The 25,764-nt window shown below is 34.8% G+C and overlaps 2 protein-coding genes across 4 annotated transcripts; both read right to left on the reverse strand.

Annotated features, from left to right (window-relative positions):
* Nucleotides 1–540: 540 nt before the first annotated feature.
* LOC115924713 (hyalin-like) lies at nucleotides 541–1,981 on the reverse strand. Its single transcript, XM_030987477.1, has 3 exons — nucleotides 1,720–1,981; nucleotides 1,055–1,303; nucleotides 541–641 (listed from the first exon to the last, which is right to left on the reverse strand). The coding sequence occupies exons 1-3, from the start codon at nucleotides 1,979–1,981 to the stop codon at nucleotides 589–591; spliced, it is 564 nt and encodes a 187-aa protein (XP_030843337.1). The 3' UTR covers nucleotides 541–588.
* On the reverse strand, nucleotides 1,857–23,564 carry LOC115918154. 3 transcript variants are annotated; one of them, XM_030987065.1, is made up of 6 exons: nucleotides 23,490–23,564; nucleotides 12,814–12,912; nucleotides 3,863–3,901; nucleotides 3,034–3,212; nucleotides 2,241–2,443; nucleotides 1,857–1,968 (listed from the first exon to the last, which is right to left on the reverse strand). In XM_030987065.1, exons 1-5 carry the CDS (start codon nucleotides 23,561–23,563, stop codon nucleotides 2,322–2,324), a joined length of 513 nt encoding a protein of 170 aa, XP_030842925.1. In that variant the 5' UTR covers nucleotide 23,564; the 3' UTR covers nucleotides 1,857–1,968; nucleotides 2,241–2,321. The 3 variants fall into 3 exon arrangements, with proteins under 3 accessions (XP_030842925.1, XP_030842923.1, XP_030842924.1); XM_030987063.1 differs by lacking the exon at nucleotides 23,490–23,564 and having other exon boundaries at nucleotides 12,814–14,584; XM_030987064.1 differs by lacking the exons at nucleotides 1,857–1,968; nucleotides 23,490–23,564 and having other exon boundaries at nucleotides 1,979–2,443; nucleotides 12,814–14,584.
* Nucleotides 23,565–25,764: the final 2,200 nt, after the last annotated feature.

Genomic DNA, 25,764 nt, shown 5'->3' on the forward strand with positions numbered 1-25,764 from the left:
ATGAAAATTTAAGATGATTTTGATTTCGGTTAGGTTCCTTTGGTCCAGAGTTGAAGTTTAGAATTATGATAAGGTAGCTTAGCGAATTGTAGGGGTAGAAAAGACGCAACTGGAATGCAAAATGACTTCAGTTCTTTGCTCACTCTGTTCTATTGGTTTGTTTGTTACCCTTTATTGTCTTTATAGTCATACTCCTTTATTTTGTAAAATACCTAAAAAAAATTGTTCGGCTGATCTTATATATTCCAGTGATACCCAATATTTTTATTCTTCAGGCGATTGGTACACTTTAACACGTGTATGTATCTGAGTTTTCTAAAACATCAACATTTTTGCTTGTATCTTTACTCTCTTTCAACCACAATCTCTTCTAAACACAAGTTCCCACCTACCTGTGAGGGTGACAGAGAAAGAGCAGCTTTCGAAGTTGCTGCTTGGGTCTGTGGCGTTGTACGCCACGTTAGTGTATCCCACGACAAAGAAAGATCCAGAGCTCTGTGAGGCCGCAACGCTGGCTATACCAATGGGCTCGGTCCAGCTGACGGTAGTTGGGCTGCTACCGAAGGGGACGGTCTCATCGATGTTTTTTTACCAGTTGAGGAAGGATGGTCGGGTGCCATCCGTTCCTGGATAAATCGTTGCTTGATGAATCATAATGAAGAAAGAATATATCTTTAAATGGCATATAACCTTTACACTTTTCCCCTAATCTGTACTGAGCATAAACAAGTACTTGTATTTCGGTAGCAAGATTACACTTGAATAGGGCACACATGGAACCCAATTCGGACTTTAGTTCTTTGCTCACTCTGTTCTATTGGTTTGTTTGTTACCCTTTTTTGTCGTCATAGTCATACTCCTTCATTGTGTAAAATATCTAGAAATTTTTGTTCGGCTGATCTTATATATTCCAGTGATACACAAGATTATTTTTCCGGCGATTGGTACACTTAACACGTGTATGTATCTGAGTCTTCTAAAACATTAAAAAATTTTGCTTCTATCTTTCCTCCCTTTTAACCTTACTCTCCTCCGAACACAAGTTCCCACCTACCTGTGAGGGTGACAGAGAAAGAGCAGCTTTCGAAGTTGCTGCTTGGGTCTGTGGCGTTGTACGCCACGTTAGTGTATCCCACGACAAAGAAAGATCCAGAGCTCTGTGAGGCTGCAACGCTGGCTACACCAATGGGCTCGGTCCAGCTGACGGTAGTTGGGCTGCTACCGAAGGGGACGGTCTCATCGATGTTTCTTGGCCAGTTGAGGAAGGATGGTCGGGTGCCATCCGTTCCTGGATAAATCGTTGCTTGATGAATCATAATGAAGAAAGAATATATCTTTAAATGGCATATAACCTTTACACTTTTCCCCTGATCTGTACTGAGCATTAACAAGTACCTGTATTTCGGTAGCAAGATTACATTTGAATAGGGCACACATGGAACCCAAGTCGGACTTCAGTTCTTTGCTCACTCTGTTCTATTGGTTTGTTTGTTACCCTTTATGGTCTTTATAGTCATACTCCTTTATTTTGTAAAATACCTAGAAATTTTTGTTCGGCTGATCTTACATATTCCAGTGATACCCAATATTTTTATTCTTCAGGCGATTGGTACACTTTAACACGTGTATGTATCTGAGTTTTCTAAAACATCAACATTTTTGCTTGTATCTTTACTCCCTTTCAACCACAATCTCTTCTAAACACAAGTTCCCACCTACCTGTGAGGGTGACAGAGAAAGAGCAGCTTTCGAAGTTGCTGCTTGGGTCTGTGGCGGTGTACGCCACGTTAGTGTATCCCACGACAAAGAAAGATCCAGAGCTCTGTGAGGCCGCAACGCTGGCTACACCAATGGGCTCGGTCCAGCTGACGGTAGTTGGGCTGCTACCGAAGGGGACGGTCACGTCGATGTTGCTTGGCCAGTTGAAGAAGGATGGTCGGGTGCCATCCGTTCCTGGATAAATCGTTCCTTGATGAATCATAATGAAGCAAGAATATCTCTTTAAATGGCATATCGAATGAAGCAAGAATATCTCTTTAAATGGCATATCGCCTTTATCCACTTTTCCCCCGATTTGTACTGCGCATAGGTCTAAATTCGGACATTCAAAGAGAAGACTGATAACAAAAATCCTATGGTACCCAAAAAATAAAATAGTTCTAGTCAGTACCCTCGTTATTTGTTCCCTTGCAACTTCTAGCAATAACACAGCTTGGCTCTGTCTTTCTAACAATCCATACCTAGCTGTGTAGGTGACCTCAGTAGATCCAACAGCGAAGGAACTGCCTGGTAGTTGTTGGTTGACCGTCAGGGTAGTGGCGTCAGTTGTCTGATGCCACAGGAGCCAGCCATGAAACCACCGGGGTCGAGGTACCAGGGCTGGCATTGGCGACGATGTCGGTTGGATAGCCTGTCAGGACGGGGTTCTCTCTGTAAATGACCACTGTGACAAAGAAATTGGATGAAAATGATATCAGAGATAGGGAATATGTACATGCAGCCTCCATTTTCAAAAAATATAAGTTGCTTCCTCTATCCAGAGATACAGTGAACATTCATCTCCTCAGATTTGGTACAAATTTTAATCATTTCACTACCTACATTTTTACAATTCTAATCTGCTCACGAAACACAGACAAATGCCAAACATAGCAACATGTTTTTATGCAGGAAGAATTTGAACCAAACAGTTGCTGTAATAGAGTAAAGTATTAACTTCATGTTTACTTGTCATCCGGGTTACTGGTTTTAAACAGAGCCCGTCAATGAGGTTCAAGGCACAATCATTTATACAACAAGCTGGAGCAGGGCAAAGTCAGTGTTTGGCACCGGTGTGATCACCACATCATGGTTTAGCACAAATTGTTTGAAACCAGCAACCTTGACAATGTGGCCAGTATGACGTCACACCTTGGTACTCTATACATAAATGGGTCAGTTAAAACAAGTTTTTTTTTTTCAAAGCAAGATTTCACAATAATGTCTTACACTCCCAAAACAAATCTTTAAAATTATTAAAGGAAAATCACTGACCTCCACTTGAAGTGACAGTGACTTCAAACCTTATCGATAAGGTAATAGATGACCAGATAAGTGCCAACATCAAAGGAATCACCAGGCGAGAAGTTACCGACTGCTGTGATGGGTTCTGAGGCGTCCGTAGCTGTAGGGATGTCCCAGGAGGCCGTGGCACTGCTGGCACAGGACGTAGCCTGGACGAAGACGTTACAGGGACAAAACGTGATCTCTGGGGTGGTAGTGTCGCTCCCGTTTGTGGTGGAGGTCGAATTCAGTTTAAATTTTATTTATTAATGTAATGAGGATTAGGTCTGAGAAAGCTTCAATCAGAGAAAGTGAAAATGCTCCAAAGATGATTACCGGAAGTCCGTGGTCAAATTTTCTACATCAACCAAATCCCGAATTCAGCTCAGGACCAAACACTATACCTAATGCTCACTTAGTTAAAAGAACTAACCTTGAACCCAATACCAACCCTAATCTTAATCTTCAACAAAATAAAGTCTTGAGTAGTTTAGATTAACAGCTAAGGATCACCTTGTGATACGATTGAAAAATCAAAAAAGTCAAATGTGAAAGAGCTTTATTTTAATTGCTTCATGGTAACTATAATAAATAGGAATCACTTGTGTTTCAACCAACGGTAGACCTTTGCTGTATACATGGTCAATCAAAGTATCACCTTCAGTGGTTGATTGCTTTACATGTTGTGTATAGCCATGATTACACATCAAGTCTTGTATTCTAGATGACTGTTTCAATAAGTTATCATTGAAGTCGCCCATAACAATACATTTTGTACCCACTTTATGTAGCTCTTCTAATAAGTTATTCAAACACTCACAGAAGTCTTTCATTCTGTATGTCGGAGGACGATAAACAACTGCAATGACAACAGAAACAGGAGAGGTTATAAGAAAAGCAATAAACTCTAGATTATCAATCTTTATATCAAGTCTGCTTGAAAATTTATTCTTGCTATAAACTGCAACACCTCCATGTGACTGGTCCTTGAATTGTTGCCTTGAATCACTTGTGATAGAATAAGAGTTATATCTTGATTGATGATACAATTTGAAATGAGCTAAGAATAATTCAAAAAGATCATCCTTATCCGATAGCCATGTTTCAGTCAAACAAATAATATCAGAATTCAGGAATGTTGGATTGCATTGTAAGTCTACATAATGTTGTTTTAATCCTTGAATATTGTGCAACATTATGCATAAACCATCATCATATGTTTCCTCTGCTATAGAAGTTTCCAAGAAATTGGTCATATCATTAAGGTGTTTTTTAATCTTTGGATCACAGTATATAACTTTTGGATGAAAATCTTCAATGGTAAGTCCAGATAAAGAAGTTACACGACTCAGGCCTACATAGCTATGTCCAGATGCAAATATTTTTTTCAGTGATACTACTACTTTATTTAAAGTCATGCCTTGTACTTTGTGAACCGTGCAAGCATAAGCCAGTTTGAGGGGAAATTGCTTTCTTGTGTAATTTTTACCCATTGATTCTTCATACATTTTGATTGATTGAATGCCAATTTTCTGGCTATCAAATTTTACACTGATGCAGTATGGCTTGGATTCGTTGTTTTGTTTTAATATTTCTGCAACTGTACCTATACATCCATTTGTCAAACCTATATTGGTATCAATATTTTTTAAAAGCATCACCCTGGCATTCAAAGCAATTGACAGATTGCTAGGCAAAGAACTTTGACTAGATTTACATGGTTCGGTACATATTTCGTCATTATCCTTGCTGTTATTTCTGTCTTGAGCTTTAACACATATAATATCTTCACATTTACTGTGCAACATTCTGCTATTCCATTCATTTACTTGTTTATTAGTTGAATAGATGTGCATATCTTCTTCACATTGTTCACCAGTTTCACAAGAGGTAAGGATTGATAAATCTGCATCTGATAAAGTGTCTTTCTTTTCCTTAACTCTCAATCTATTCAAGAGTAGAGCAAATGCCAAATCTTCCTTTTGTCTCATTATTTCAACCAGTTCTACCTTTTTGAAATTTTCAGACCACAGCGATTGTTCTACCGATTCCTTATACAAGGGTTTTCCGTTCACAGGTGGTAATTGGTAGAAATCTCCAACTGCCAGTACCGAAACGTTACCGAATGGACAATCAGTGCGTGATTGCTTAATTTGTCTTAATCGACCGTGTATGTAGTACAGCAATTTGGAATCTACCATGGAAATTTCATCTATGATCAAAATTTGCAACTGTCCAAGCTTATTACGAAGGGTGTTAATTTTTTCTTCACCAAGTGGTCGATAAGGAAATTTGGCTGAGATTGGAACTGATAGCGCACTGTGAATTGTAGATCCTTCTATATTGAATGCAGCTATGCCAGTTGGTGCAACTTTCAAGATTGAAATGTCATCAGGATTAACCATCATTTTACCAAGTATGCGTACAACTTCGTGGTATATACATTTTATTAAATAAGATTTTCCTGTTCCTGCACCACCACTAATAAGTACATGAAAAGGTTGACTTTCTGTACCATTCACTTTCTCTAAGCACCATTGTCTAATTTTGTAAAAGATTTCTTTTTGCTCATTGTTTAAACATCGAATCAAACTATTCGATTCATGTTTTGAAATTCCATGGCTTCGAAATTCCACACTAGAAGTTTCATTCTTTTTTTCATGTTTGAAATCTGGAATGTCCAATTCACATTCTGGTTCATCCATTTCAACTTTGTTCTTAGGATTTTCTAGTCTTTCTTTTTCACTTTCAGGACATAAAAGAGCCCACGCATCTTCTGGAGGACCAAATTTGTCCATGAAAAGTTCAGCTTGTTCAATGGCTCTTGAATTTCTTTCGTACTCTTTACAATGTTTGTCTACTATTGATTTTACACTTTCCAAATTGCCTCCCTGTAGTTTGACATTACCTGTTTTATAAAATTCCTGATATGTCTCAAACTGTGGTGGTTTTAACTGCTCATCATTACTAAATGGCAGGAAAAGTTGCAATATACTGAGGTAATATTTTTCTGGAGAAAGTATTTTAGAAAATCGTGGATATCTTACGACAGCAGCACTAGACCTTGTTCGTTTCTGAATGTATCCCGAATTATTTTTCAATTCAAATAAATATGGTGATGTTTTAGTGCCTTTCACTTGCGATGCAGTTAGTATTCTGTAACATGCGCAGAATTTTGCAAGACACATAGTGTCAAATTCACTTCCATTAGGTCTAGCTTTATATCGATCAAGTTTATTTGCCATCCATGGACTCCTATCATCATCATCATCGTCAGGTCTACTTTGAATAACATGTAAAGGTAAACTCATTCTAACAGGATTTGGACCAACTGGAATAAATTCTACGTTTCGTGAACACTCTTTTAATCGAAGGGAACATACACGATACACACTCTCCTGTGCAGATACTTCTCGATTTTGCATGTAGACATTTCCGAGCTGTCTGATACTTTTTCTTGCATCATGATTTCCCTCATTTATTTCAGATTGAGCATGGCTTAAGAGCATTCCCATTTCTCTCTCTGATTTTGAAATGTATGATACAATGTATCTAACACATGCATAAACATCCATAACAAATTGTAAGTCCATATTTGCATTCCATGCTCTCAGTAGAAAAGGATTGTACTGATTTATCCATACATCTTTGGGGTCTCTTTTCTTGATCAAAATTTCTTGTTTAGCTAATAACCTAGTTGCAGTTTCAAATTCAGTCTGTGTTGTGTTACAATCTTTAAAAAGGTCTGAGACATTAGTGTAATTATTTTCCTGATTTACAGCGTTTTTGATAGATTCTAATAATTTTTTTGCACTATCAATTTCATCGGGATTACCCTCTTTGGGATAAAGTACACATGTTCTATCAGATGGTGGTCTTGGAAAATTGAACCGACATGTTTTTCCCTTCTTTTTACATGATTTTGAATGCTTTTTGCTATGCTGCTGTACATGAGTGATTATTTCATGGAGTTCTGGATCTTCTTGTTCGGATGGTATCTTGCAAGAAATGTATTTATCAATAAAGGAAACTACTTCATCATCTGAACTATATCCATGCTCTGGTGCATCCTTTACCCAGAATAAACAATGTGTGTGTGGAGATCCTCGCTGTTGGAATTCAACACGATAAAAATAATCTATTACATGACCAATGGGATGTGCTTCAGACAAAATAACATTTTTCAAAAAAGTGTGAAATCTTTTGTCAAACATTCTTGCAACAGTCACTGGATTCGACTTTAAAAGTTCACATTTATCTGTCCAATCTAGGTCATTGATTTTTCGTTTATCACCTCTTTCCATTAATAAAGTATTTAATACTTCAGGCCATCTCATGTCTGCTGCCGAGAAACTTGCAAACCATGTAGGTATACCAAGCTGTCTCACCATGGCTAATAAATCTTTCTGTGTGGCAGACCAATATGGAGGAGAACCTCTTATCTGTTTCAGAAAGCGAAACCCTCTATCTGATTTTAAAATGTCTTGAACTTTGTCAATTTGTTTTAAATCTTTGATAGTGATTGGTGCATCAGTATCACTTTTACTTGATGTTTTTCTCAATGCAATTGAAACACCGGACAAAACTTGTTGAATTTCATAAATGCACTGAGCATAAAAAATAAAATCTGTACTTTTAGCAAAGCGATTATCTACGTGCATTAGCCTATTTTGAAGATATCTTCCAAGGGTCACCCGTACACTTCTGAAATCATGATAAGTTGGTTGACCTTTTGGAAATAATACAGGAAAAGATTTAGGTTCATTGCTTTCATCTCTAAGAAGTGCTATGGGATTGTTGCCTTCACATGGAGCACAACAGAAAATATCATCAAAATGTTGATCAAGGATTTCTTGTCCAATATCAACTGGTTGCAAGCAGGTATCAAGTTGAATTCCATTTAACCTTGCTTCTTGGTCATCATTTTCCTGTTCTTCAAAGTTTTGAATTGAATCGTCATTGTCGTTTGTTTCTGCACTACACATTTCTCCTGACAACGAATTATTCCAGTTTTCATTAATACTTATATCAGAATACCACTTATTGTTTTTCTTCAAATAGTGCAACCCATTTAGCACCTTAATTTTATTAACGAATTTATACTCGTGATGGCCCTTATAAGATATTTTCCTTTTTAATTTCACACGGATTAATTGATCTTCTCTTTCTGGTGGAGGTAGCATATTTACAGTTTTCATTGTATTCGAAGGCACACAAACAACTGGTCCATGAACTGCATTTTGACCTCCCTTAGGTAAACGGATTAATTTGAAAAAACTTATGTTACGTGCAATTAAATGTTGCTCTAAATTATTCAAGTCCTTCAATTCTTCTGGAATCTCATGCAATTGCAAACTGTTAACACTAGCCTCAGCTGGTAATTTATTCACCAACAATTTTCTGTGGCATGTAAAGCATATCCATAAATGTCCACGAGATGAGTGTGCCAATTGACAGTTTTCATTACAGTGTGAATTGCAAATGTGTAGATAGGACTCATTCATACACGTTTTGTTTTGGTAATTTTGTTTAATGCATTTTAAGACTTGACTTTGAAAAAGCAATTTTAGACATACACAACAGACATATTCTGGTCCATGAGAAATAACATTTCTGAAATTTCTGAGTACATTTTCTAATTTTTTGAAACTCATTTTCTTAAGTCCAGCACGTTCTTTATTTTTGTCTGCAAGTCTCTGCCTATAATGCTGGTTAGACTGATACTTATGTTTTTTTTGTTTTTTTTGTTCATCTCTAAACAATGTATTAGACTCATATTTTAATTTTAGTTTCTTTTTGTGTTCATCTCTAAACAATGTATTAGACTCATATTTCAATCTTATTTTCTTTTTGTGTTCATCTCTAAACAATGTATTAGACTCATATTTTAATTTTAGTTTCTTTTTGTGTTTATCTCTAAACAATGTATTAGACTCATATTTTGATTGTATTTTCATCTTGTGTTCATCTCTAAACAATGTATTAGACTCATATTTCAATCTTATTTTCTTTTTGTGTTCATCTCTAAACAATGTATTAGACACATATTTTGATTGTATTTTCATCTTGTGTTCATCTCTAAAGGATTTATTAGACTTATAGTCATGCTTTATTTTTTTTTTCATTTTTTTTTTGTGTTCATCTTTAAACACTGTATTAGACTGATATTTCAAATTAAATTTCTTCTTTTGTTCATCTCTAAACAATGTATTAGACTGATACTTATGCTTTATTTTTTGCTTGTGTTCATCTCTGAAAGATTCGTCAGACTGATACTTCTGTTTAATCTTTTTCTTCTTTTCATCTCTGAAACTTTTGTTACAGTGATACTTATGTTTCATTTTTGTCTTCTTTACATCACTGAAATCTCCTTTGAATTTGCAACCATCCATGTCACTTGCATAATTCTCATCGTTTTGTACATTTTCGTATGCATCATGATCATTAATTTGTTTTCGTTTTGCTTTCATCCTTTCTTTAGCTAATTGTTGTCGTTTTTTTAAGGACTGCTTACATTTGCTTTTCTTCTTTTCTTTTTTAATTTGTTTTATAGGAAATTCAATTGTAGACCCTTTTACTGGAATATTTGTACCTTGAAAGTTAGCACTAGATTGTGTTTTCTTCATACCTTTCAATAGATCAAATGACAGTTTCTTTATTTCAGATTCAGATAAACGTACAAGTCTAATTGACACTTTTTTCAATACAATTTTTTCATTCCGTATCTTTAAAGGGTCATTTCCAATGAACACGTTTCCTTTATTTAAAACATCAGCAACACCTCTATTCATAGTATTACAATTGTCTGATGGATAACTTGTAATTTTAGAAGCTGATTTTTTATCTCTCTCATCGTTTTCCAGTTTTGGTTCTTTTGTTTTACAATATCTATGCATTTTTGGAAAAGACATCTTTTTCGAGTTAGCACACTTTACACTTTCATGAATTGTGTCACCTTTTCTCTTTCTTTTGGACATAAAAATGTCTTCACTTTTTCCGCTTAGACTTGGCATAAACGTTTCTTCAATTTCATCCTTCGTTGCACAAGATGCATATTGTTTGGATAGTTTACTTTTGTCTTTAAGCATTTCACTATTAATAGATCTCTTTTTATTACATGTAACTTCCTTTGTTTTTTTTCCTTCGTCAGTAACCAAATCAATACAATTAACAGATTCAACATAATCAAAATGGACCCCTTTAACATGTAATAGATAAATGCCCATATTTGATTCATGTACAATGCGTCCAGGGTTATCCCATGAATATAGTCTCCACTTTAGATAAATATCACTAAATATTAATATGTCTGTTTCAAGCAGATGGGCCATCACGGCAATTTCTACCTCTGTGGCCCATTCACCATTGATGTCTGGCTTATTTTTACTAACATAGTCTTTAACTGATAAAAATTCATATCTTAAACAACCAGCAAATAAGTGTGAGTTTTCCAGCAAATGTTGGATACACTTTTGCCTCAGAAATTTGTGATTGCCTTCCTTCCCTGTCAGAAAAAGAGAGATTGCCCGGTAAAAACAATTTCCATCGCCAGTAATATTTGAAATAATAGCAGGAGTCCCAATATTAATGCACGTGTCGATATCTGATTTCGAACTGATACATGTATCTGTAATATTAAATCTAGCACACATTTTTTTCTTTTCACTTGAATGGACTGGAAAATATTTGTAGTTATTTGTAATGTATTCTGTATCAATTACCATGCAGTCATCATCATCAACATCATCTATATTGATAGAATCAGGCCTATCTGAGGGAGCACCACTAAACAAATCTTTGCAATAATTTGTATCATGCTCTGCATCAATTATTATGCAGTCATCCTCATCATCATCTATTTCAATACAATCAGACATATCTGTCGAAAAACTGCTTGCGAAATATCTGCAATCATTCCGATCATTTTCAGTATCAATAATATTGCAGTCATCTTCATTGATTTCAATAGAATCAGGCACATTTGTGGGAACACATCTATTACTTTTGTCAGTTCTATCTGTTGGCAAGAAAAATCCATCATTACCTTCAACTACATTTATACAGTCCTGTTCATCTTTTGCCACATGACCATTATCACCATGTTCTGTCACAGTAATCTCGCTTGAATTGATAAGATTCACAATTATACCTGTAAGTTCAAATTCAGTCTGGTTTCTATTGATACCCATAGATTCAGCTAATTTCAAAATATGATCGTACACACCTTCCCAGTTTGATAAACATAGAATGACACTGGTCCCACCATCTGTCATAAGTCCATGCCTATCTCTTGAATGTGAATCAAAAATAAAATATTGTTCTTGTGTGGATATGATTGCAAATGTTTGGCCACCAAATGTACAAAAGCATGCATCATGTCCATCTAATTCCTGATGGAGAGCATCTTTTAATGTTACTGCATTAAAATGACTTAAAAAAGATTCATCTCCACAAATTATACCCACAACACTCTGAGAACATTGCATCTTAAAATGGACATCAAAAGCTTCTAATTGATCAGGTAACTCAGATATCAATAAGAAATTTTCATTTATTGCAGAACTAAGCTGAATAAATCTATACAACTCATTACCATAATTCAATACCTTGTCAAGATCTTGTTTTTGCCATTGGGAAACATCCGTAATTTTACTGTATAAAATAGCAGCAAAACTGTTAGAAACACATTGCTTTCCAGAATAAAATCCAAATCTAGCATTTCCTTGATGAAAATTGCCCAGGGCAACACATTGCACAAGTGTATTTTGTTCCATATTTGACATGTTCTCATTTGGTATTTGCTTCTCTTCTAAATTTACATTAGAGGTGTTGACTGACTGTTTATGAAATTTACTATCATGTTTCATTTCAAACATTTTCATAGGAATAGACTTGTCCACATGTTGCTTACAATCTTTAGCCACCTTTACTTCACCCGCGTTTTCAGTCTTTCCGTCACATACTTTTCCTTTATCATTTGATACTTCCATTTTCAATACTTTAGAATGAACTGACCTTCCACAAGATGTTTTGTTGCCCTTCAAAACACCGACTTTCTCGTTTCCTTTTTCAGTTTTTTGTGAGTGTTTTGCACCACCACATACTCGAAATGTGCTCTGTTCTTTGCCATTATATTGTTTAAAAAAAACATGACTGCATGTCGCACTGCCAACAATAGAATGTTCCTGTATTATTTCATTTTGTACATGGCCTACTACATCAGCCCAAGATTGTTTTTGCTTCTTGTTATTTTCTTTGTAGAGTTTCGTTTCATGGGACATCATAGATTTTGGTGATTGTACACACTTTGAGTATTCATTTAGCAATGTTTCTGCGTACATTTGAACACAATTATCCAATACATTCTGACATTCTACATCTCTGTTTAGTTCGATGTCTACTTTGCGTTTTGATTTTTTACTTTTTCGTCTTTCGTAGAAAGATTTCATTGCTTTGCCAATGTACGTTACTCCAGGTTCTAAAATAACACCATTTATGATTCTCTTTTTCTGACCTGTTCCACTGTCACTTTTTGCTGTTGAATGTGATATTCTTTCTTGCATCTTTTCCAACATCTTTGCCTTTTTTGATTTCACTTTCATCCATTCATTACTGCCTACTTCTTCACTATGCACTTGATCACGTTGTTTGGGGGAATCTCTTTGAGTGACTAGATGATCATGTTCATGCGTGTCAAACTCACTTGATTTCATTACTTTTACACTTTGATTTCCTGGCTCTATAATGATTTTCTTGCATTTCTTAAAATACCTTTTCTTTGATCTGCATTTCTTTTGTGTGTCATTTCGCTTGGTTAAGAGGAGCACATCATCATTGAATACTTCATCCACTGTCTCGAGAGGCTGGTATCTATTGATATGAGAGGGGATACATACTTTATCAAATAGTCGATGTGCAATGTTGTTATTTCCACAATATGAACATATCCAGATTAATCTTTGCTCATTTACTAGATCTTGACACAAAAAACCCATACATGTTACATGGTAATGTTCATTGCAGCTCTCACAAGTAGCTTTGTTTTCACTTTCTTCAATTGTGTTTTTACAGACACAACATTCTTCATTATGCGGATCGAGAACTGATGCACATCTAGATGTATATAGCATATCTACAATCTCTTTCATCACTTCCTTGAATTGATCAATTTCAAGTTCCATAATTAAGAAATATAAAATTCAGTAATATGAAATAGGTTAGAAAAGTTCAGACAGCTTAGTATAAAATAGATTCAGAGATCTTGTAGGAATAACTTCTGTGATTAAGAATACTGTAGATTTAGAAAGCTTGTAGAATAAGAGAAGATTTGTGAAATTTAGAAAATTCAGTAATATAAAGTATCACAAGTAAAAAGTAGGACTTCTTCTGTAGCAAACATTTAAGACTTCTGTGATTAGGTATAGAATGCTTCTGCACGAATATATAATAATGTTTTCATAATTGCTCTTGTAAATTTTTCATTGGTTTTTGCAAGTGTGAAGATGAAATGGGATGAAATGGATAAAAGACACAGCCAATACGGTCTACAAGAGACAGCTGTGGTACACTCTCTTCGGAGAGCAGGATCTTTCTGAGATAAAGAAAAGTGAATGATGAATATACGTCTGAAGACAGTTGGGAAGGGAATATGGGTGAAGATGAAATGGAATTGTTCAGTCCACCAACAAGCTCAATGAGAATGAAAGGAATGTAAAAGTCTCCGCCTAGGAAAAGAAAAGAAACATAAAATTAGAATATGACATGTAAATCTTGGAATGATCAGTTGTACAAAGTTTCATTTGAATTACAGACAAAATGTACATAATTTTAAATACTGTATCATACATTCCCATCTACAATCATGTCACATAAACATTTCATAATTTTCTAAGTCATTCTTATCAATTATCACTTTTTTAATCTATTGAATGTTAGTTATCTTACATTTTTTCCCATTGCTTTATTAATAATATTCCATGTTTTCTTCAAGACTTTTCTTTAAATATTTCTTTATCTCAATCTTAATCTTATTATTTGATTTATTACAAATTTTCCTATATATTTCTTTTCTATAATCATTAGGATTTTTAATATACAACTTATATAGTCACATATTTTCTTACTCAACTTTATAATTTTATTTGTAATCCAAGGTTTATTTTTACGCTTATACATGTATTTCATACACATTAATTTCACAGGGAAACATGAGTTATAGTTTTGTGAATTAAAAAACAAAGCTATCATAAATATTATTTACATCACTAGATAAATACCATTTACCTTGAATACAGCAAATGCAAACAAATTCTAATATTATTTTTCTTTAAATCATGTTTAAAAAAGTCAGTTTCACAGGTACATTTGTGAATAGCCATATCACAAATACAATATACTGGGAAGTGGTCAGAAATGTCAGTTAATAATATTCAAAAATAAATATGGCAAAAATCATATAAATATATCATCTAATAGCGATGAAAATCTGTCAGTAACACAGGTTGGGTAATTTATTAAAAGAATCATGGAATGTAGCATTAAAATAAACCTACTCTCCAGAAACTTTGCTTCTCCTAAAGTCCAAATCACTCAATTGATGCCATCAGTCTTCAAAAGAAAAATAACAAAGTACAAAGTAAAACATGACCAAAATATTTATTTAAACAAGTCAACGCAAAGCGTAGCATCCCCTCGCAGGGTACAAATGGCCTATATATACATCAAAACAAGTTACCTCCATTGGGGCTATACTATTATATTAGTAGGCAAGGAAGTTGACCACATTTTTACAGATATAATTAGGTGTTTTTGCTTATTTAATGAGCTATGACTTTTCTCCTTTGACCTACATACTCCGAGATCAAACTTAGGCTGTATTTTGATACCATGACCTTCATATCAAATTTTATTAAAATCCGCTAACGTTACTAAAGTTATCAAACAAAAACCAGATTCGTATATTTAATGAGCTATGACACTTGACCTACATACTCAAAAATTGAACTTAGGCTGTGTTTTGATACTATGTACCTTTATTTCGAATTTGATTAAAATCTTGTCAAACATTAAAGTTATCCAAAGCAAAACAAAAATCGCATATTTAACACTTTGGAGACGACGGGATTCTACAGAAGACGAGCAAGTTTTTAAGTCTGTGACGACGGGTATCTACAGAAGCCGAAATGTATCCCCAATATTTTTCCAGCTTATCATAAGCTATTATGTGCTAAAGTTGTTTAAAGTATTATTTAGATATATTCATTCATTTCATCTATTAAAAAAAAATTACGTTACGTGGAAAAAAAGTGATATCATTTCAACTTTACCCTAAGTTAGTGTTCGGATCGAAAAAAAAAGCCCTTGAAATACCGGTACAGCTGGAGACGGATCAGTGATTGGATTATTTTCGCTGAGCAATATGAGAGGGCGTTGTTTTCCTTACATTTCCATAGATTTATTGTAGTTATTCATATAATAATATTATTAGGCCTATAGTAGGCCTATTCATAAAGACCTAGGACTATTCCTTTTAAATAAAATTTGCTATACGCCGCGTTTCACTTGCCCACAAATTACCAAGCTTACTCTCAACTGTGTAGTATATAAGTACGCATTTATAAAAGGACTTGGTAATTCTTCTCCCCTGTAATTACCAGTGCCGGAACTCTGACTATACCCTTTTCATTTTATCAACTTGACCAATTTAGCGAATCATTCATGTATGGATCTCCTCTTTTATAAAACGCCTATCTCAGCTGCCTGGACCGGACCCCACCCTAAGAGGAACAAATAAATGTAAAGAAGTAACTACCATTGTTCAGTAGCTACCATTGTTGAAAAAAAAAAATGCAAGTTTTCTGGCAATAAAAAAAAGCGAGTGCAAGATGAAGAAAATAATTTGTATTACCATTACTACTTTATTACAATATTGTAAGCATCATCATCATCATCATCATTTCATATATACATTGTACATGTACATACCATCTACAAAACTGATCATGAAACAAGGATTAACAAAGTTTTATTGACACGATAAGTTGAGCAAAAACACAAATGGAGACGAAAACAAATAAATTGAATTCTCACAAGGGATTTGACCAAAACCAGTCTAGATGTTCAATGGTTATCCTGATAAATGGGATTTGTGTGTCATTTTATTTTATAAAATATATTTAGGTAATAGTGGTAAGATGATAATATGATAAGGCACACAACAGCTTTTTTTTCTTCAGATGGCAGTTCTATTTGAATAATCATGATCCCCTCCCACATTGAAAAAAGTAAAAGGCAGATATAGATTTACAAATGTTTTGCCTTATTTGTTTTTATATGTGTTCTATTAACATGATATATTACCATTATCGATTTCCTGTCACAGCCAAAAAGGGGGGTGGTGGTATGACTAGCTTTTTATTGTTGATTGCTATCATTTGTGTATTGCCCCCGAATCACAGTCATTTGTTTTATACATATTGGTATTGTTTTAGTGTGCCTATGTTTCTCATCATTGTCCACCTCAACTGTTGTGTTTTTGTTTGCACTTTTTTCCTTATTGTTTCGTAACATGTATTGAATTACTATATTTTAAATATCATTTATTTTTTTAAATAAATAAAGGACTACCAAGACTACGATGATCAACTCCTTTTTAGCCACACCCTTTTAACAAAAACAAAAAAACAGCGCGATGCGGAAATAAATTACACTAAAGCACAATTCCAATTTTACGAAATTGCTGACATATTCAGAGAGGGAGGGGAACGAGGGAGAAAGAGAGAGAGAAAGAGAGAGACAGAGAGACAGAGACAGAGATAGATAGATAAATAGATAAAAAGAGAGAGTTGATTGTGATAAATTACGATTTTGTTTTAATCTCTGTCATTCATTTAGCTCTTTTCATTACAAACAAACAAATCAAATATGCGTACAAAAATTCAATAAATCAGCAACCTCATATCAAAATAGGGTTTTAAGAGATGTATAGATAAAGAAAAAATAAACAAAATTAAGCGGGAGCCAAACTAAAACAAAATAAATATTTCAAATTATGAAAAACTATGAAGTCGAAAGCATTCAAAGTAAATATTATTTTTGTTTTCGAGAATAAAACAATGTTCATCTCAAAATTCATTTCCCAAATAGTCCTATATTTGATTTGTGTTGTATCTCTGATACACTATAACATATGTGCTTTACCTGAGAGTTATTGTCCTATTGTCACTGGCTGGTATGTATATTACATTGGCATGTACATTACATTAGCATGTGCATTACATTGGTATGCATTGCAGCTGGCATGTCCATTATGTTGTTTTATATACATAACAATTTGCACATTTAAAAAAAAGGGCATTTACTGTAGATCATGGTATAATGTTGGTCAGAATATAGTTACAAAATGTGTCGAAAAACCCATGTAAAGCGAAGGCTTAGGCCTATTGATTATGGCTCGGTTGATAATCGGCCGAGCTTTAGCAGACGACAATCATTGACAATGGGGAAATAAATAGAGGTATCAACCGATCTGCGCGTGTGGCGGTGCTTACGCAATTTGTATTGTGAGTGTATTGAAAAGGAAAGACGTGAAGCTTCAGCAAAATAAGATTTTCCTCAAAAATAACAGATCTTATTTTTCGTATTGATAAACAAAACTTATATTTTTACATTTACTAAAACTCACGAAAATGACTAAATGAGACACAATGAGCAATGAAAGTAGAAGTGCGCGGGCTCCTTCTCAAGGATTAATGAGCTATGACCTTTCACCTACATACTCTGAAATCAAATTTAGCCTGTATTTTGATACCATGTAATGTACCTTTATATCAGATTTTATTAAAATCCGTCAAGCATTACTGCAATTATCGATCGGATACCAAATTTGTTACGGGTGGACGGACGGCAGCGTTACTATATCCCCCTCCGACTTCGTCGGCGAGGGGATACAAATTATAAACCAAGTTTAATAGATTCGATCACAAATTTAAATTTGGTGAGAGCTAATTTGCAAACTTTGATGTCACATTAACATTTCATAACTTTCGAAATCTTATGACTAAATATAACACACAGTTTGCTTAGTGCTATGCAGCATTTGTCCAGAAATGGTGAAAATGTCTCTTCATGATTTTAGTTTGTATACATTTTAATAAAAGTTGTGCAAAGTAGAACACTTTCCCATGCTAAAAGGTGCTATGTCCCTTTTGCAGCCAACCTCAAATTCTGTAGAACTTTACAGGAATTATGAATATGTACGTTATATGTCCTATTTATGAAATTTAAACGTTAGTAGTGTCCTAATATTCAAATTATGCAAGTAAACCCGTTTACTTGCTAGACTTCACTGTCAGACACTATTGAGTGACTGACTGGCTTTTTTCTTGTTTGGTAATAATATACATAAAATGAGCTGTGAGGGTACATGAGCATTTGTCTACATCAGTAACCCACTTCTTGCGATGGCCAAAATTAAACTGATTGAATCTTTGCGCAGCATAAAACGTATGACCATTCGGTACAATGGTCTGAAAAACAAGACTATTACTTATTGGCTCTATAGCTCCTAAGTCGATTTAACAACTAATGGTCATTATTTTCCCACTTGAAGACATTTTGAAGCCCCACCTTTTTGAAGGAAGTTCTAAATTAGTATTATCTTTCAAATGCCGTTGGAATTTAACCTTTTCATTTTTTGGGCCTGCAAATGGTAAAGACCAGTTATGAAAATGCCCCCCTCTCAAAAAATGAAATGGAATCTCTTTATTACCAATCATGTGAAAGAATATGTTTTGACTAATACGTGATGATACAAATTTTGCCGGGAAACCACCTACCGTATTTGCCGACGTAAAGGCCGCAGTATTTTTGGAAGAGAAAATATCAAAAAGTTGGGGTGCGAAAGTCCAAACCAGCACGAATTTGCACATATGGGATTGCGAACGGTAAAATAACTATACCACTATGGTACAGGACATTTCCACACATCTTACCGACAATTTTATCTTGCATTGTTAAAACAACAACTTCCTAAAACAACATTTGCCAATAGATTTCTAAGTTTGTGACAATGCATTTGCAAAAGTAAAGGAAGGGACCATTTAACGGAGCTACCGCGAAGCATCCATCCGAAGTCGCCATTTCATTTTCCATTTTATGCAATTTCGCATTACACCGTACATTGTGGTAGGGGTACATTTTGCATATATTGGACACCAAATCTGCCTGCGATCACTTTTTTAGCTAAACTTCCGGTAAATTATAAGAATATTGATAAATTTGGTATCCGTTTGTCAAAAAAAATAGTGTTTTACGAGAAAATTACAATTATTTTGTTTTGTCCGTTTTTTTTTTCCTTCTTTAAAATGTCAAAATTGGGGTGCGGCCTATGCGGCACTGCGGCCTTATCGCCGGCAGATACGGTACTACCGTATTTGATATAGATAGTAAATTATTATATCTATCTGGACCAGATAGATATCGCACACATGTCACGCACATGTCACATAGTCCCATATACATATCAATCAATTCCACCTAGTCTTCATTTTCTTGAAAAACACATGTTCTTATTCCAAATATGTTGTAAAAAAAACTCTCCCACACCACATCTGTTCAGAGCCAGAAGGGCATTAACTCCATGTTACATCCTTCTGGTTGCACACATACAATATTTTTAAATAAACCAATTTTACCGTACCTGTTTCACAATATTAAAATAAAAAAATAAAACAGCAGTCTCTTACCTGTATAATAGCAGCATTCAGCAGGATAAGGTTAACACCACACACGTTGTATTCATTGATGCAAAAGGAGGAAAAAGAAAAAGAAAAAAAAAACATTTAGCAAAAAGTAATGATATATTAGAGTACATTAATGACAAAAATCAAAGAGATCATTTGATAAGATTGATAAGAAAAACACAAAATTGTAAATTATATTGATTAATGTCAGACTAATCAAGTTTCATTTAGCTGGTAGCTTAGCACACATTTAGTGGCATGAAAGGATGCGTCCGGTAAGCAAAATACATAATAGTTCATGACAACTGAACTGGGGATAAAAACTTGTAATTTGACATGCCCTGATGACATTTATTTTGTAATATTAATTGCAATCAAGGGAGTACAGCTGTAGAAAGAATTAGTAGCTCTGTGTCCTAATGATATATGGTTCTAACTCAATGGAACAGTTTAAAAAATTTAAAAAATTGTACTTTTTTCATGGGCACTGTTTGAACGCCGTTTGAAATTTATCAAAATTTACCGGGAGCACCGGTAAATTGTGATATTCAATTTTTCTTCATTTAAGTTACACTGTAGGTGCTAAATTTTCTAGTGCTTATAACACCTCCACATGGGCATCCAAATCAAAATTGTAAGGAGTCACTATCCAGCCAATTTTTAAAATTTCTCAAAACTTTGTATTACCTTTAACGACATGAATAACTTTGAAAATCACAAGACAAATTGGCAACTCACTCATGAGTCTGTGACGTCATTGCCTGACTATCCACTAATTGTTTTCTTTATATTGATAATACAAACTTCCTATTTCCCCCCTAACTTGCCCTAAGTATTGTATTTTCTTACACCAGCATCCCAGTTATATTGATAATAATAACTACAGGTACTATGTTTTTGTATTGGTGCACACATATAGAGTATTTTTTTCATAAAAGATTTTGTAAAAGGTCATGCATGCAATATCATATAAATCATTTTAATCTGGACAAAGGCATGGGGAAATCAAGTTTTGGGGGATAAAAAGGGAAATTACATGTATAAAGCAATTGATACATGTAGATAGTGAGGACATGACGTCACAAAATGATAACCAAATTGGCAACTTGTGTAGTACTGCTTTTCATTGTTTCATTATTTTTCATACTTTTTCAAAAAATGGAATTTAAACAAACACTTATGCTAAAAATTCAAAATGTTGATGTTGATGCCACAACAAAGTCTAAGTTTGCAGACCTGAAATGACATTTGACCTTGAATTTGTCACCTAAAACACTAATCTAATATTTGGTGATACTTGATAACCCTTAATATGTTCAAGTAAAATTAGATTCTAGACCTATAGTCTACGGCTAATTTATAAAGACTAACACTATGGTCAAGTCAATGGTAGGGGTATTTTGCAGATGATACACATTCAAATTTTGTGGGTGGGTGAAATCATGGAGCTCAGATAGCTCCACCATGGTGGAATTGTGTTGCACGCGGTAACTTTGGGCAGGTCTAAAACACACTCAGCCTCGGCTACGCAATTCTTACCGACATAAGTACCTGCGCATCATTTGCACGAGGCCTAAGTAAGTTATTATCACTCTAGACCGAATTTTCCATCTCTTTCTTTCGTTAAAGGTACTATGTCCCTTTTGCAGCCAACCTCAAATTCTGTAGAACTTTGCAAGAATTATATGTCATGTATGTCCTATCAGTGAAATTTAAACGTTAGCAGTGTCCTCATATTCAAATTATGCAAGGAAACCCGTTTACTTGCTAGACTTCACTGTCAGACACTATTGAGTGACTGACTGGCTTTTTTTCTTCTTTGGTAATAACATACATGAAAAGAGTTGTAAGGGTACATGAGCATTTGTCTACATCAATAACCCACTTCTTGTGATGGCCAAGATTAAACTGATTGAATCTTTGCGCAGCATAAAACGTATGACCATTCGGTACAATTGTCTGAAAATCAAGACTATTAATTTTGGGCTCTATAGCCCTAAAGTCGATTTGACAACTAATAGTCGTTATTTTCCCACTTGAAGACATTTTCAAGCCCCACCTTTTTTAGGGAAGTTCTAAATTAGTATTATCTTTCAAATGCAGTTGGAATTTAACTTTTTCTTTTTTTTTGGCCTGCAAATGGGACATAGTTCCTTTAACTGGGTACCTGGCAACATAATAGGGTAATAATAATTAATATAATAATATTCTTTACAGCTGGCCCAACTTATCCCTCGGGGGAGCAGTTCGTGAAATTGGTAAATCTCCGAGTTACCATGGAAACGATGTTTAAATAGCTGTTTTGAGCAAGATATTTTTAGAATTCCGGGGGTTGCCCCCTATGGCCTTAAAGGGGAATACGAAGAAAAACCTGCTCTTTCATATTATGACACCATATTTATTAAGTTTCATTTGTTATAAAGGTTTGAATTTCAAATTTTTCATAAAATCATTGACCAATTTTGCTTGGTCGCGCAATGCACGTAGACCACATAGGGATGCGTGCAATCTCTATGGGAAAGATTTTAGCACACAACATCGGGTGCGCGATCAGACACCCTACTAAACGGAGGCTTCCTGATGTCGGATGTGATCCAAATTCAGGTGGAAAATGCAATATCTGTATATGATTATTATTAAAATTAGTAAAAAATTTGGCTAAAATACCTTTGCTAAGAATGGATATGAAACTGCTAAAAAAATGGATACGAAACTACACTGTCACTAGCGCCTTTTTTTTTCATCCTGAATGCGGGATCAGGGTAGAGAATGACACTAAAGACTAAACACGGCTCTTGACTCTTGTTGTAAACAGTGCAGCAAAACAAACTGCCGAAAACATAAATCATAGAAGTTTAGTATGAAATGAAAGATAACAATGTCATTCTTCTCATCCAATAATGAAACAAAAATCTAATCAGCACATCAAAAGATCACATTCGATCGCGTAGGCTATCCAAATGGTCTCCAACCATGCCAACAGCTAGCCCCATGGTAACTCCGGGAAGCGAATATTTTTTTACACGCTAGCCTGGCCAGTTTCGCCGTAATACTCGTAAAAGTGCGCTGGTGGTTAAGCCTACATGTAGGCATGCACTACCGCAGTTTAACTTGGTTGCTCTCTAGCTGAACGTTCGTTCGTTCGTGTCTCCTTAGATCAAGATTAATGTAATGTTCATAAATCAAATTAAAATAAATTAAGTTTTTGAATTCCATCGCCCGATGGCTGCGGTGGTCGTCTCATTTACAAGGGCCAGCTATGTCTTTATTTGATGATTGTCATGCATGATGTACATGTGTATCATCGTGCACCTCGCATGTAGGCTGCTAGACTAATATTAGTCGTTTCCATGGTGTTTATCATAGAAATGGCCAGGCTAGCGTGTAAAAAAAAATTGCGCCTCCGGGAAGCTCCAACACCGGCGCGCCGGTGTTGGAGCTTCCCGGAGTTAGCCCCATGGCAGCGCAGCGGCAGAAACCTTCATGCCGAAAGCGCACACATAATACATGTGCGGAAAGAAGTCATCACTAGTACCGTATCACGTTTGTACTGACGCAATACACCGATACTGTGCATAGTGAATGAGTGGTGACTTAAACCACGATAATGCGACATTTCCTACTAAGAAATATGAAAAGATGCACGATAATGTAATAATATATATATATATATTTTGTTAAATTAAATACAAGAGCAATGCTTACCGAACTTTCAAAGCTGGACGTGTGTAGTAAGATAACGTACACATGCGTTGTTCTTGTTGTTGTTTTGAACACATGTACGACAAATCAATATTTAAAAAATACCTGAAGGGGGCGCTATACCACTTTTTAATCATCACCTTTTCCTTTTTTAAAGAAATTGGAGCACATTCTGTACACTTGTTTGAATGTGTACTATATTAGTTTGGATACTTATGAAAAATATTTTTAAAACATGTCTGTGTTTATAATGTATGAGACAATGTACTACATGTATATTTATACTGTAAGAACAATTGTGTTCCTATTCATCATTTTGTATAATTATGAAGATCTGAATAAAGGCAAAAAAGCTTTAAAAAAAAATATATATACTATCCAAGCTATTAAAAAAAAAAGTTAAATCATAACAAAATAAAAAAAATATCCTTTTTATAATGTTGTATCCAAAAACATTAATATGAAGTATTACCGTCACCTTTTCCTTTTTTAAAGGAATTGTAGCACAATTTGTACACTTGATTGAATGTGTACTATATTTAGTTTGGATACTTATGGAAAATATTTTTGAAATATGTCTGTATTTACATGTATAATGTATGAGACAATGTACTACATGTATGTTTATACTGTAAGAACAATTTTGTTCCTATTCATCATTTTGTATAATTATGAAAATCTGAATAAAGGCAAAAGGCTTTTTTTAAATGAAAATAAATAAATATCGTCATTATCGTATTCATGAACATTATCATTATATCATCATCGGCACAGATCGTAATTCAAGAGCCTACTTATGCTAGACATAGTGAAGGCATCTTTCTCAATTGCATCTCTTCCCCTCTCTATCCCTCCTCTCTCTTGCTCCGTCTCTCGGCATCTCTCTTGTTCTCTCCCTCTCTCTATCGACACTTTTACCCTCTTCCTCTCACTCAATTACCTCTCCCTCTTCCTCTCTTAATTGCTCTGTCTCGATCCTTCTGCCTCTGCCTCTCTCTTTCTCTACTCTCTCTCCTTTTTCTCGGCATCATCTCGACTTGACTCATTTACTTAGTTTATTACATAATATAACAATTTAATCCAAGGAAATTCCAGGCATTTTTTATCGTTTGGCCATGCACTGCCATATTAACAACCTTTTCTAGATTTAACATCTTACAGATGTTGGAATATGGACGGGTAAAATATTAATATCTTACTCCTATTTTATATTTAATCAGGACTAAATAAATCACCATGTACATGTTTTATTATTCATTTAAAAATATTGTTTTAAGCTTGTTTAGTAAGTAAACAGTTTATCCTCTATCGAATACATGAAGTGGGCGCTATGCCACTTTTAAACGTGGTCATCATTATCATAAATATCGTCATCATCGTATTCATAAACATTATCGTTTTTTGAATTATCGGCAAAATTTTCCTGATCAGGATTCAAGAGCTTATTTATGCTAGAAATATTAAAGGCATTGTTCTCAATTGCATTTCTCTCCCTCCTCTCGCTTGATCTAGCTGTTTCCCTTCTCTTCTCTATTAAATTGTTATTCTCTTAATTGCATGGGCTGTCTCTGCATCTCGCTCTCTCTCTACTCTTTCACCCTCTCGATCCTCTCTCTCTCACTTGCCTAATTGCCTCCCTCTTATTCTCTTGCTCTGCATCCCCGCCCTATACACAGTTAAAACTTGACTCATGGATAGACCATGAGGGGAGGAGTCTTTCATAACGGAAGATGAAATCGTGAAAATGCGTTCTTCATTATGGTACACATGAGCATACGTATCACCTAATTCGTCTAAGTGACGAATTAAAGTCTAGTTTATTTATTATTATTATTATTATTATTTATTATTATTCTTCCTCGAATTTGTTCGCAGGATATCTCAAGACTGAATGAAGCCATTGTTATGAATCTTTCAATGATGATAGATCTTAGTCTAACTTAGAACTGCATGACTTTTCAAAGACTCAAAATTATCGTGACGTCATCCAGGCGCCATTTTGTGAAAATCAACTAATGATCATATCTTCATAACGAATAGGAATTTTTCATTCATATTTATCATGATTAAGATCAATATCCGTCCAGTCAATTTCAAGTCAATAAACGTCCGTAAAAGCGCGCGTGCGCGCTCGTCCGCGCGTTTACGCGCGCGCAAAAAATTAAAATGCTCTAAATCATCCCAAATTTTTTTTGCATACGTTTCAGGCCATATGAAGCATTTGATAAAAAAATTACGCACACGCGCATGCGCGCGCGTTTTCGCGCGTACTGGCATT

Source organism: Strongylocentrotus purpuratus, unplaced genomic scaffold, assembly GCF_000002235.5.
Source record: "Strongylocentrotus purpuratus isolate Spur 01 unplaced genomic scaffold, Spur_5.0 spur5_scaffold_16, whole genome shotgun sequence".
Lineage (NCBI taxonomy): Eukaryota > Metazoa > Echinodermata > Echinoidea > Camarodonta > Strongylocentrotidae > Strongylocentrotus > Strongylocentrotus purpuratus.

What these genes read in the sequence shown, in the direction of transcription:
- LOC115924713 (XM_030987477.1), bottom strand. Translation starts at nt 1,981, where the DNA reads ATGATTCATCAAGGAACGATTTATCCAGGAACGGATGGCACCCGACCA. An exon ending in TTTCTCTGTCACCCTCACAG is followed by an intron (nt 1,304 to 1,719) that starts GTAGGTGGGAAC and finishes TGATTCATCAAG; the next exon opens with CAACGATTTATCCAGGAACG. An exon ending in TTTCTCTGTCACCCTCACAG is followed by an intron (nt 642 to 1,054) that starts GTAGGTGGGAAC and finishes TGATTCATCAAG; the next exon opens with CAACGATTTATCCAGGAACG.
- LOC115918154 (XM_030987063.1), bottom strand. Translation starts at nt 13,223, where the DNA reads ATGGAACTTGAAATTGATCAATTCAAGGAAGTGATGAAAGAGATTGTA. An exon ending in AAATGCAGATCAAAGAAAAG is followed by an intron (nt 3,902 to 12,813) that starts GTATTTTAAGAA and finishes TTGTCATTGCAG; the next exon opens with TTGTTTATCGTCCTCCGACA. An exon ending in ATACAGAATGAAAGACTTCT is followed by an intron (nt 3,213 to 3,862) that starts GTGAGTGTTTGA and finishes GTCTTCGTCCAG; the next exon opens with GCTACGTCCTGTGCCAGCAG.